This window comes from Pleurodeles waltl, chromosome 10 (assembly GCF_031143425.1).
Source record: "Pleurodeles waltl isolate 20211129_DDA chromosome 10, aPleWal1.hap1.20221129, whole genome shotgun sequence".
NCBI lineage: Eukaryota > Metazoa > Chordata > Amphibia > Caudata > Salamandridae > Pleurodeles > Pleurodeles waltl.
Genome location: NC_090449.1, coordinates 893228251 through 893240783, shown reverse-complemented (window position 1 = coordinate 893240783; position 12533 = coordinate 893228251). Strand labels below are relative to the sequence as shown.

The window sequence follows — 12533 nt, the reverse complement described above, 5'->3', positions numbered from 1 at the left end:
AATAATAGGCCATTGAGATGAAAGAACAATAGAAATATTTAATGATATTCCAAACAAACACATCATTCTGAGAATTCAGTCCTTTTTTTTTTTTTTAAACAAATATATAATTATATGGACAATATATATATAAATATGAACATATGTACAGAATATATACAATTTCTCAAAACCAAGAGGAGCAGACTCAAGAACTACTTGGTTAGACCAGGCAGGCAACGGGGTGGCGGGTGGGACCGTGAGGAATCCACAGGTAGCTAATGTATCCACCAGAAAAGTCGTTACCGAAGGTAAGTAACTCGTTCTTCTGATGGATACAACTACCTGTGGATTCCTCACCTAATGAATAGAGTCCCAAAGCAGTACCGCACTCGATGGAGGGTGCCTGACTGGTCAAACCAAGAAATCCTGCTGCACCGACCGTGCAAAATGGCCATCCCTTCTGACCTCAGAGTCCAAGCAGTAATGCTTCGCAAAAGTATGATCAGATGACCAAGTTGCGGCCTTGCAGATGTCGACCACAGGAACACCCATAGCCAAGGCCGAAGAGGCTGACTTAGCTCTAGTGGAATGAGCTCTTATACCATCAGGGGGTTCCTTCTTTGCTAAAGAGTAACACATTTTAATGCAAAGAACAACCCACCTGGAGAGTGTTCTCTTGTGGACTGCCTTTCCTCTTCTCTTTCCCACGTATCCGATGAAAAGCTGATCCTCCAGCCTGAAATCCTTTGTTCTGTCTATATAAAAGCTTAGCGCCCTCTTTGGGTCCAAGCGGTGGAGTCTCTCTTCTTCCTTTGAAGGATGAGGCGGAGAATAAAACGTGGATAGAGTAATTGACTGGGCCAAATGAAAGGGTGAAACAACCTTCGGAAGGAAAGCAGCCTTGGTCCTCAACACCACCTTATCCCCATAAAAAGATGTATAAGGGGGTTTTACAGATAGAGCCTGCAACTCACTCACTCTCCTTGCAGAGGTAATTGCAACCAGGAAAACCGTTTTAAGAACTAATAATCTTATGGGGCAAGAATGCATAGGCTCAAAAGGGGACCCCATAAGGAAAGTTAAAACCAAGGTCAAATCCCATTGAGGCATAACAAAAGGAGATGGAGGGAATTTATTCATAAGGCCCTTCAAGAATCTAAGCACTATTGGAGATTTAAACAAAGAAGGCTGGTCTGGAAGACAAATAAAGGCTGACAGGGCAGACAAGTAACCCTTAACAGTAGCTACTGCACAACCCCTCTGTGCTAAAGACAAAGCAAAAGATAAGACATCTGACAAATGAGCACTTAAGGGATCAATCTGCCTCTCTCCACACCAAACCACAAATTTAGACCACCTATTAGCGTAGATAGATTTAGTGGAGTGTCGCCTGGCTGCTAAGATAACATCCACTACATCAGGCGGGAGAGAAAAGGAACTCAGGTTGCCCCGTTCAATCTCCAGGCATGAAGGTGCAGGCTCTGGAGGTGGGGGTGTAAAACCTGCCCCTGCGACTGCGAGAGGAGATCTGCCCTGAGAGGGAGACGGAGCGGAGGGCACAGTGAGAGTTGGAGAAGGTCCGAGTACCATACCCTCCTTGGCCAATCCGGAGCTATTAAGATGACTTGGGCCCGGTCTTGGCGAATTTTCCTCAACCCTCGAGGAATCAAGGGTATGGGAGAAAACGCGTAAAGCAACTGGTCGCACCAGGTTATCTGAAACGCGTCCCCTAAAGCTCCTTGCACCGGATACTGGAGGCTGCAGAATAACGGGCAGTGCGAGTTCTCCCGGGTGGCAAACAGATCTATCAGACGAAACCCCCACATCTGGAAGATTAGCCGGACTTGATCTGGATGGAGACGCCACTCGTGATCAGCCGAGAAATGGCGACAGACTGTCCGCGCGTACGTTCAAGACTCCGGCCAGATGATTTGCTACCAAGCCAATCTGATGGTCCTTTGCTCAGGACCATAGCCGAAGAGCTTCTCTGCAGAGAAGGTACGACCCTACCCCTCCCTGTTTGTTTTTATACCACATCGCGGTAGTGTTGTCCGTCAGGACCTGAACCGACTGACCGCAAAGGGATGGGAGGAAGGCCTTGAGAGCCAGACGTACAGCCCGCAACTCCAACAGATTGATATGAAACACCTGTTCCACTGGAGACCAAAGCCCCTTGATCTCCAGGTCCCCCAGATGAGCTCCCCACCCTAGAGTGGAAGCATCCGTTATTACTGTAGCCACAGGCGGAGCTTGTGAGAACGGCCTTCCTCGGGAAAGATTGCCGTCCGCAATCCACCATTTCAAATCCATGGCAGCATCTCTGGAGATTCTCACCGAGCCTTCCAGATCCCCTTTGTGCTGAGACCACTGCCTTCGGAGGCACCACTGAAGAGCCCTTATGTGCCAGCGAGCATGCGTGACCAACAGTATGCAAGAAGCAAACAGACCGAGCAGACGTAGGACCTTGAGGACTAGAATGACCGCTCCACTTTGAAACATTGGAACCAACGCCTGAACGTCCTGAACCCGCTGAGACGGAGGAAAGGCTTGATTCAAGGTTGTGTCCAGTACTGCCCCTATGAACAGGAGGCGCTGAGAGGGCTCTAGGTGAGATTTGGGCACGTTCACCGAAAAGCCCAGGTCGAACAACAACTGGGTTGTCGACTGCAGGTGATGCAACACGAGCTCCCGAGACCTGGCTTTTATTAACCAGTCGTCTAGATAAGGAAATACTGCTATCCCCTTCCTTCTGAACTCTGCTGCAACCACCGACATCACCTTCGTGAAGACTCGAGGTGCTGAAGTAAGACCAAACGGGAGGACCGCAAACTGATAGTGCTGCGACCCCACCACAAACCGGAGATACTTCCTGTGCGACTTGAGTATCGGGATATGAAAGTAAGCATCCTGCAAGTCGACAGACACCATCCAATCTCCATTGTTCAGCGCCAAAAGCACCTGAGCTAGGGTCATCATCTTGAACTTTTCCTGTTTGAGGAACCAATTCAAGATCCTTAGGTCCAGGATTGGTCTCAACCGACCATCCTTCTTGGGAATCAGGAAGTACCTTGAATAACAACCTTGACCCCTTTCCTGCTCTGGGACCAACTCCACTGCGCCCTTTGAAAGGAGGACTTGAACCTCCTGTTCTAACAACAGGAGGTGCTCTTCTGAACAATAAGATGGGCGGGGCGGGATGGGGGGGCGGAAACTCCCGAAAGGGAAGGGTATAGCCGTTTCTCACAATGCTGGTAACCCAGGAGTCTGAAGTTATGACCTCCCACTTGTGGAGAAAATTCAGTAACCTCCCCCCTACAGGAGTGGAGTGAGTGGGAATTGGTGGAAGCCTAAGGCTGCTTTCCCTGCTGCACCCCTCCAGAGGAAGAGGCAGAGTGCTGCTGAGTGGCTCCCCTGGTGCGGACCCTACCCCTCCCTCTAAAAGATCTATAGGAGAGAGCAGAGGTAGGTTGCTGGAATTTCCCTCGAAAGGAGGAGGAGGAGGAGCCATGACCAAATCCTCGAAACCTCCTAAAAAATCTGGAGGAAGTAGAAGAAGTGGCTTGCAAGCCTAGCGACTTGGCCGTGGCCCTGCTCTCTTTGAACCTTTCTTAGGTCAAATCCGCCTTGGCACCAAAGAGCTTGTCCCCATCAAAAGGAAGGTCCAGTAGGGTCGACTGCACATCCGAGGAAAATCCTGAGTTACGAAGCCAAGCCTGCCTCCTCGTAACTACAGCAGTGCCCATTGCTCCAGCAACCGAGTCAGTTGTATCCAACTCAGATTGGATAACCTGAGTTGCAGCTGCCTGAGCGTCCGATACCAGACTTAATAGCCCTTGAGGAACCTCCGTATGCGTTGATGCAATTTCGTCCATCAGGGCATAAATGTACCTTCCTAAAATACATGTAGCATTGGTGGACTTCAACGCCATGCTACATGAAGAGAACACCTTTTTGGATGCCATGTCCACCTTCTTGGAGTCTCTATCCGAGGGCACAGCTGGAAAAGACCCAGGAGCAGACCTTGCCGAGCAGGAAGCCTGGACCACCAAGCTTTCAGGTGTTGGATGCCTGGTAAGAAAACCTGGGTCAGCCGGTGCAACCCGATACCTCCTAGCCACAGATCTATTGACAGCTGAAGAAGACACCGGCTTCTTCCAGACTTCCATTATAGGGTCCAGTAGCGCTTCACTGAATGGCAAAAGTGGTTCTGCCGATGTAGAGGCAGGGTGCAACACCTCTGTCAACAAATTCTGCTTGGCTTCAGTCACCGCAAAGGGAGGTCCAGGAAGCCAGCTGCCTTCCTGATAACAGAATGAAAAGTGGCCGCCTCTTCTGTGTACTCCCCACAAGATGACAAGTCCCATTCGGGGGAGGTATCTAGGCCACTAGCCGTGTCCAGCCCATGGAGACCCTCACGAGAGTCCTCAATCTCTATTTCCTCCAGGTTTTGTCTCTGGTACTCCTGCTCTTCAAGGAGGCGGAGAGCAAGCCTCCTGGAGTGTAGCCTCTCTTCTATTCTCGGCATCGACATGGCGTCAGCGGACATCGAAGAATGACGCCGATCCTCGGATCCATCCGACGCCGGGTCTACAGACGCCATAGGCCTCTTCGGCGCCGAACGAGGAACCTAATGGAGCGAAGGCTGCCTCGGAGTCGTAGGAGGTTTAGACAGCGTCACCGGCTGAAACATCGAAGCCGCCTGAGCCGAAGCTGTCAGAGCCGAAGTCTCAGGAGCCACCGGAGCCGATACCGGCGCCGAGCCCACGTTCCCCTAGGGGAGAAAGGGCATAAAGGGTGCTGGTCGCAGCGGAGCCGGAGCACCCATGTTGAAAGCCAAAGGGCCCGAAGGATCAGCCGGTCCACCACCTGGAGCCATCTGTTGGAAGATGGAAAACATCGCATTTAAAAATGCGGTACTATCAGCTCCAGGAGCCGGGAAAGCCGGGTACTGGGGTGCCTGGTTCGAATGCGACACCGACGCCGGTCTCGACGTCTGCGAAGACGGAGAAAACATCTGAGGCTGCGGAACCTCAAACACTGAAGGTGGTTGGCCCCATGACACGGCCGAAGTCGGTGAAGCTGGAGTAGGCAACGGCGTCGACAGCTGGGGAGTGACAGTGGGACTGACTTCCCAAGTCTTCCGACGTCGAGTTGATGGTGACCTCGACTGAGACCTCTCCCTACTCGACCGACGCCGTGATTCTCGACGACGCCGGGAGTCCCGATGACGCCGATGAGACTTCGGTGACGAGGATTTTCGATGATGTCTCTTTTCCTTCTTTTTCGACTTCGCCAGAAAAAGCTTGGCCTCGCGCTCTTTCAGGGCCTTAGGATTCATATGTTGACAAGAATCGCACTTGTCAACATCATGAGCGGAACTAAGGCACCACAAACAGTCAGAATGTGGGTCCGTTACCGACATTTTGCCCCCACACTCACGGCAGGGCTTGAATCCTGACTTTCTCTGCGACATTGTAGTCTCAAAGAAAAAATTGATCCAAAAAACACACTGTAACTGTCGAACAGCAACAGTAGCTCCCTCGAAGATAACCGTTTCGAATGGCACGGAAAAAAGGGAACTGACATCGGCACGTCGTCGACGTGCAAAAGCTAGGAAGAAGATTTCCGTCGAGTGCTGACGCAATGGGGGTATTCATTAGGTGAGGAATCCACAGGTAGTTGTATCCATCAGAAACCCTCTCTCTGAGGAAGTCCTTTGTTCTGCCTTCATGGGCCAGGCCTGGCTGGACCCCAGGAGGGCAGAAACCTGTCTGAAGGGTTGGCAGCAGCAGCAGCTGCAGTGAAACCCCGGGAAAGGTAGTTTGGCAGTACCCGGGTCTGTGCTAGAGACTCGGGGGATCATGGAATTGTCTCTGCAATGCTAGAATGGCATTGGGATGACAATTCCATGATCTTAGACATGTTACATGGCCATGTTCGGAGTTACCATTGTGACGCTGTACATAGGTAGTGACCTATGTCCAGTGCACGCGTGTAATGGTGTCCCCGCACTCACAAAGTCAGGGGAATTTGCCCTGAACAATGTGGGGGCACCTTGGCTAGTGCCAGGGTGCCCACACACTAAGTAACTTAGCACCCAACCTTTACTAGGTAAAGGTTAGACATATAGGTGACTTATAAGTTACTTAAGTGCAGTGGTAAATGGCTGTGAAATAACGTGGACGTTATTTCACTCAGGCTGCAGTGGCAGGCCTGTGTAAGAATTGTCAGAGCTCCCTATGGGTGGCAAAAGAAATGCTGCAGCCCATACCCTGGGTACCTCAGTACCATATACTAGGGAATTATAAGGGTGTTCCAGTATGCCAATGTGAATTGGTGAAATTGGTCACTAGCCTGTTAGTGACAATTTAGAAAGCAGAGAGAGCATAACCACTGAGGTTCTGGTTAGCAGAGCCTCAGTGAGACAGTTAGTCATCACACAGGGAACACATACAGGGCACACTTATGAGCACTAGAGCCCTGGCTGGCAGGGTCCCAGTGACACATACACTAAAACAACATATATACAGTGAAATATGGGGGTAACATGCCAGGCAAGATGGTACTTTCCTACAGTGACTAGTGGATCCATAGTCAGCTCTGTTACTCTAGTTTTCTGAAGGATTGGTCTGTGTAATAAACCTAATATTAACTGAAGAGGTTTCAGTTTTTCCCTGAAGAAAAATTAGTACCTGTGCATCAGTCATTGAAACAATATGGAAGGGGCAGAACATTTAGGGGCTTATTACAATTCTGGTGGTCAACACACCGCCAGACTCACACTGACTGTCGGACTACAGAGGCTGTGGCGGTCAACCTCCCACCTTCCCTGCCAGAATCAGTGATCCTGGGGGCTGATGGTGGTGCAGATTGGAATCATCCACTGCGGCGCTGAAATCAGCTCTGCCCTGCTTATTACAACCTTGTTCTCCTCAAGCCTTTTGATGACGGTTCAACCATGAAAAGAGTGGCGGAGAACAAGTGCAGGAGGCCACGGGGGACCCCTGAACTGCCCATTCCTGTGGCATGGGCAGTTCAGGGGTCCCCCTACCCAGCACCCTCTAAATGCGCACTGTCTGCTGTGTAGACAGTGTGCATTTCAAGGGTGTTGGTGCCCCCTGCAGGTGGCAGCATTGCTGCCGGCTCTATTATGAGCTGGCGATAACGCTGCTGCATTTTCCCTACTGTTCTAACCTGCAAAAAAAATGTTTTTTGACAATCAGCCCAGAGGGAAAGTCATAAATGGGGCCAGTGGAGAGGTCGCCAGCATGGTGACGTCCACCACATTGGGAACACCGCTCCGCCAAACTCGTAATCAGCCCCTTAGCTTGACCTTTAACAATTTAATGACTTCAAAAACTGTTGTAAACAATAACAAGGTAGGAAAGCTTTACTTACTTCCGCTAAGAGCTCTGCTCAGCTGCTCCATCTTTTCTTTGGCTGTTTTAAGAAGACGTTGTTCTAACTAAAATAAAACAAATAGGACAACGTTAACTCCTGGTGTTTAGTATAAAACAAAAATAGAACGTTGCTGGTGGTCAGATGCCTTGATACATAATTTTCACATTTGGTGCCAGAATATATATATATATATATTAGAAGTCCTCTATTTGAACAAATCTACCAAAATTTACTCTGCTAGACATGTATTTCACGCCCGATGTTCAACAAAAAGTTCAAATCTGCTGGTTGTGGGGAAATCCAGTTTGAAACACATTGTCCTCTTGTGTGTTTATGGGCACCTAGAAGTAGATTTGTTTACAATGCACTGCTGATCATAAATTAATATTATCATCAGTATTGTAAACATTTAGCATGCATATTATTGTAAATGACTGCATTAATGAGAAAACATTAATGGCTCAAGCGACAGAACAAATAGATTTTTTGACCCTGGTCGGAACTTTTGTAGTGTAAGACGACACCTACGTTTCCAGTCTGAGAGAACCATAACATGGTGCTCATTTCAAGAATGGTCTTTGCTCAGTCTAATACACAAGAGAGACCAGGAGGGAAGGGGAGAAGACACCTGGAGCACCCCGACCAATAAAGTGGGATAACGAAAAGCGCAGGCTGTTCCTTTTGACGCCCCAGACAGGGATAAGGAATGGTGCAGTAGTAAAATTGCAAAAGCAGCGCAGATTTTAAAATTGGAAGCACAGAAAGCACACATCGAAAAAGGAGAGGCCAGGTCCACCCCCAAAGTCAAGGGAAAAAAAAAAAAGAGGGAAAAATAAAAAAATAAAACAAGGAAGTTGTCTCATAAGCTGGGTAAATCTGGTCGAAAAAGGGAAGCGGGACAAAAAAGTGGAACAGCCACGGAGGAAATGGCTGACCTGAGAGGCACCCAAAATACCTCCCGAGGAGAAACGCAGAGACCCCGCCCTCCAGGGTGTGTTGCAGCCCATAACAGCCTCCCAGGTGGCACTAGAAGGGAAAATTTACGCTCTGGCCACGGACCTCACTGTACTCGGAGACGACCACCGCCGCCTGGCCGAAAAGGTAGCCACTACGGATAGACAGATGGAAGAGCTTCAGCCAGAAGTTAAAGACACAACCAAGATTGCGCAGCAAATGGAGAAGCGAATTTGAGAATTGGAACTGCGAGCTGAAGACGCGGGAAACAGATCACGGCAAAATAATATCCACGTGATTGGCCTGCCTGAACGTACTGAAAAGTCTGGCCTGGTGGAGTTCCTCGAGCGCTGGCTGAAGGAGGAGGTAGCTGAGGATGGACTATCTCCCTTCTTTGAGATTGAAAGAGCACATAGGGTTCCGGCTCGCCCCCCTCCACCGGGGGCCACCCCAAGACCAATAATAGCTGGACTACTCCACTATAGGGACAGAGACTACTTGTTGGGTCAAAGTAGGAAAAAAGGAGCTAGCACCTTGGACAATCATGTGATTCGTATCTTCCCTGATTTCTCCCGAGACGTGCAGAAACAAAGAGCCTCTTTCAGAGACGCTAAACAAAAACTGCGCAGATTGGGGGCCCAATACGGGATGTTGTTCCCTGCAAAACTGAGAGTGGTGGCTAAGGACGGAATACAGTTTTTTAACACAGCAGAAGTTTGGCAGTGAATTGATACACAAACACCAGCGGAAAGTAAGCGGTTGACAGGGAGCCCGCGCACAGAACCACAAAGGAGAAGCAGGCACAGTAAGGCCCGTAAAGTAGGTAGCCCTTCCCACACAGAGATGCAGAAGGAAAGGCAAAAGGCAATGGAAGCGGCTGCTTCTCTGAGCGGCTCCGACCCTGGATCTTATGCGCGGATACAGGAAGAACTGGAACAATCAGATTAAGAGCAAGAATCGGAAGTGTCACACACATCAGACGAGACAGGCCCAGAAGTGACACCGGGCACATCGGACTGTATCATTTGAGGGGCTCATTGCTGGACTCACACAGGAAAAGATAGATCGGATATGGAAAACCATTGCGACTGGTACAACTGCGACTGACAGCATGGAAACACTGGCTGGCTCCGGGGTGGAGAGCTGCATCAGTTAAAAGAAGATTGGGTCCACAAACCCCTGAGAATCTTGTATTCTGGGAGTGGGGGTTGGGGTTGTGATACACTCCTTGTACGAACTAGGAGCCCCCCCTGTTTCGATAGACTAGTTGAACCACTTATTAAGTTTGGATGAGAGACGTTCAAACTTTTGTCCTGGGGATGGGGAGTTGGGATGTTACTTGTTGGGGTCAGTTAATGGGGATAGGTGAGCTACAAAGGGAAATCACAAAGAAACTGGAGCAGGACTGTGGGATCGTAGAGACATGTGATATGATTGGTGGTACAGATTGGGGCATAACTAGATGGGGGAGAGAAACACTGGTATGGCTTTGTTGGATTCATACAAATTCCTCATGTGGAATATAAGGGGACTGCACACAATGGCCAAGAGATATAAGGTATTTTCTTACTTACAGCGGAGGGGGATTCAGATAGCAATGCTCCAAGAAACACACCCTAACTCAAGCAGAAGGGAAAGCACTACAAAAGCGATGGAGAGGCCAAGCATATTACACTTCATATTCAGCATTCACGAGGGGAACACTAATATGGATAAGAGCAGGGGCCCCATCCCAAACGTTAGATAGCCTCATAGACCCAGAGGGCCGATTTGTGGCAATTCGGGGACGATTAGAGGGCAGAGAGTTAGCATTGGTTAATGTCTATGCACCCAACTCAGACCAAAGTGAATTTCTCACACGCATATCAGGCCTATTAGCCCTGTATCTACAATGCCCCTTGGTACTGGGGGGCGACTTAACTGTGTGGTGGACCCCACTATAGACCGTTCACACCGCCATTGCATGATTCCCCATTAATGAGGGTGGCATGACAATTTTCATCCTGGCAAACTAACTGGGGGCTGGTTGATGCCTGGCTAAGGTTACACCCTGATGATAGGGACTACTCGTATTTCTCCCACTTGCATGAGTTGCATGTCAGACTAGATGTGTTTTTCTGCACGCCAGATGTCTTTCCACATAGATACAATGCGGAATACTTAGCCCGCACTCTCTCCGACCACAACCCCTTCTTGTTATCACTGCGGTGGGGCTCACCCCCATCTCGCATCCCCACTTGGAAACTGAAATCAGAAATATTAGATGATGCGCACTTCCAAGGGGAACTGCAACAACATATCACTCAATTCTTTGAGGACAATGAGGCCTCAACTAATAGTCCCCTGACTGAATGGGACGCTTTTAAGGTGGTGGTGAGGGGGAGATGCATAGCGGGAGCAGTGGGAGTCCGTAGGATTCTTCTCAGGGATACTGAGCTGGCAGAAGATAAGCTAAGAGAGGCCGAGAAAAACAGACCCGAAAACTCACACCTACAAAATACTATTTTGGAGCTTAGAGCAACAGTAGCAGACTGTGTAGAGCGTCTCCGATGCTTTGATTACAGAAACTACCTTACACAAGCGCATGGAGAGAGAGACAAGGCGGGTCGAATGCTGGCATGGGTGGTATCACAAACTCATAGGAACCCAGCCATATTGGACATGGCAACAGAGCAAGGGGACCATATATATAGGCAGGAGCAAATCAACTCACATTTTGTGACTTACTACGAACACCTGTATAAAAGTAAACTCCGTTATATCAGGGACTCTACTGAGAATTATTTATCCGAGTTGCATCTCGGGTTGCTCCCTCCAGAGATTACGGTGCTGTTGGGAGGGGCCATTATGCAGCCAGAACTTAGGAGAGCCATAGGGGATTTATCTAGAGGGAAGACGCCGGGGACGGACGGTCTACCTGTTCAATTTTATGCCACCCACGTAGATTTACTGGTTCCAAGGTTGGAGAATTTATATAGGACCGCTAAAGAGCAGTGAGTGTTACCAACAGCAGCGTGAGAAGCGATAATAATACCCTTGTTAAAAACAGGTAAAAACACAATGGAAACTGGGGCATACAGACCATTATCCATGTTGAACCTGGACTATAAGATCCTCAGTAAGACTTTGGCCACTAGGCTCCTTCCATATATGTCAACACTAATACAGCCAGATCAGGCGGGATTTATTCCTGGGCGAAACACAGCGGATAATGTTCGCAGATTACTGGCAGTCATTAGAGATCAGAGCCCTGATGGCACAATTCCTGGGGTCCTAGCGGTGGACACAGAAAAAGCCTTTGACAGTCTAGAATGGGAGTTCCTTTACACTGTGATGTCCCGGCTCGAATTAGGGTCCGAATATATCGCCTGGGTAAGACTGTTGTATACCAAACCTACAGCTACAGTACGCACTGGGCGGACAATAACTAGAAGCTATATGGTCGAGCGGGGTACTAGACAGGGATGCCCCCTGTCGCCGTTGCTATTCGCCTTGGCAATGGAACCAATAGTGGCCGCAGCGCGAGCTGGGGGAGTGGTCCAGGAATAATGGCAGGAGGCATCAGATAGCCCTCTACGCAGATGATCTGCTGATATTTTTGGAGGATATACACAGAGATCTACCCCGGTGCAGCAGATGCTGTCTCAGTTCGGGGGACACTCTGGTCTGGAGTGAACTGGGATAAAACTGTATTTTTCCTTTGGGGCCCTCCGTGATGCCCCTGCTGGGGCTGGGTTTGGTCAGATGGGTTCCAAGCTGTCTCCCAAACATGGGAGGCAAGATCTATCACGACCCACAGCATACCCTAGAAGGTAATATTGGGAGCTCCCTACGATCCCCAAGGTCCAGTATGGCTTTTTGGCAAACCTTGCCACTATCTTTAGCAGGGAGAGTAACGATTCTTAAAATGATAGTGCTACCACGACTATTGTACCATTTTACAGTACTGCCAATATGGATACCCAAGGCCACATTTAAGGAGCTGGAAACTATGGCGGTGGCGTTCTTGTGAGGGGATGGGCGGAGGAGAGTAGCTTTGACCAAGCTCCAGAAGCACTCCACGGATGGAGGACTGGCGGTCCCCGACTGCGAAGCTTATTATCTAGCAGCACAACTCCAGTGGCTGGCAAAATGGATTGCAAGTAGAGTAGAGCTAGGGGCGAGAGTGAAGGCATTCACCCCACCGGGGTCTAGGT

At 49.4% G+C, this 12533-nt stretch overlaps 1 protein-coding gene across 5 annotated transcripts in view; it reads right to left on the bottom strand.

Moving 5' to 3' along the window:
- ANKIB1 (ankyrin repeat and IBR domain containing 1) overlaps positions 1-12533 on the bottom strand; it is a 379415-nt gene that overhangs the window by 119150 nt on the left and 247732 nt on the right. For all 5 annotated transcript variants that reach the window (XM_069211633.1, XM_069211632.1, XM_069211636.1 and 2 more), the window contains exon 14: positions 7381-7447. In XM_069211633.1, coding sequence (XP_069067734.1) covers positions 7381-7447 — 67 coding nt within the window. The remainder of the gene's footprint in view (positions 1-7380; positions 7448-12533) is intronic.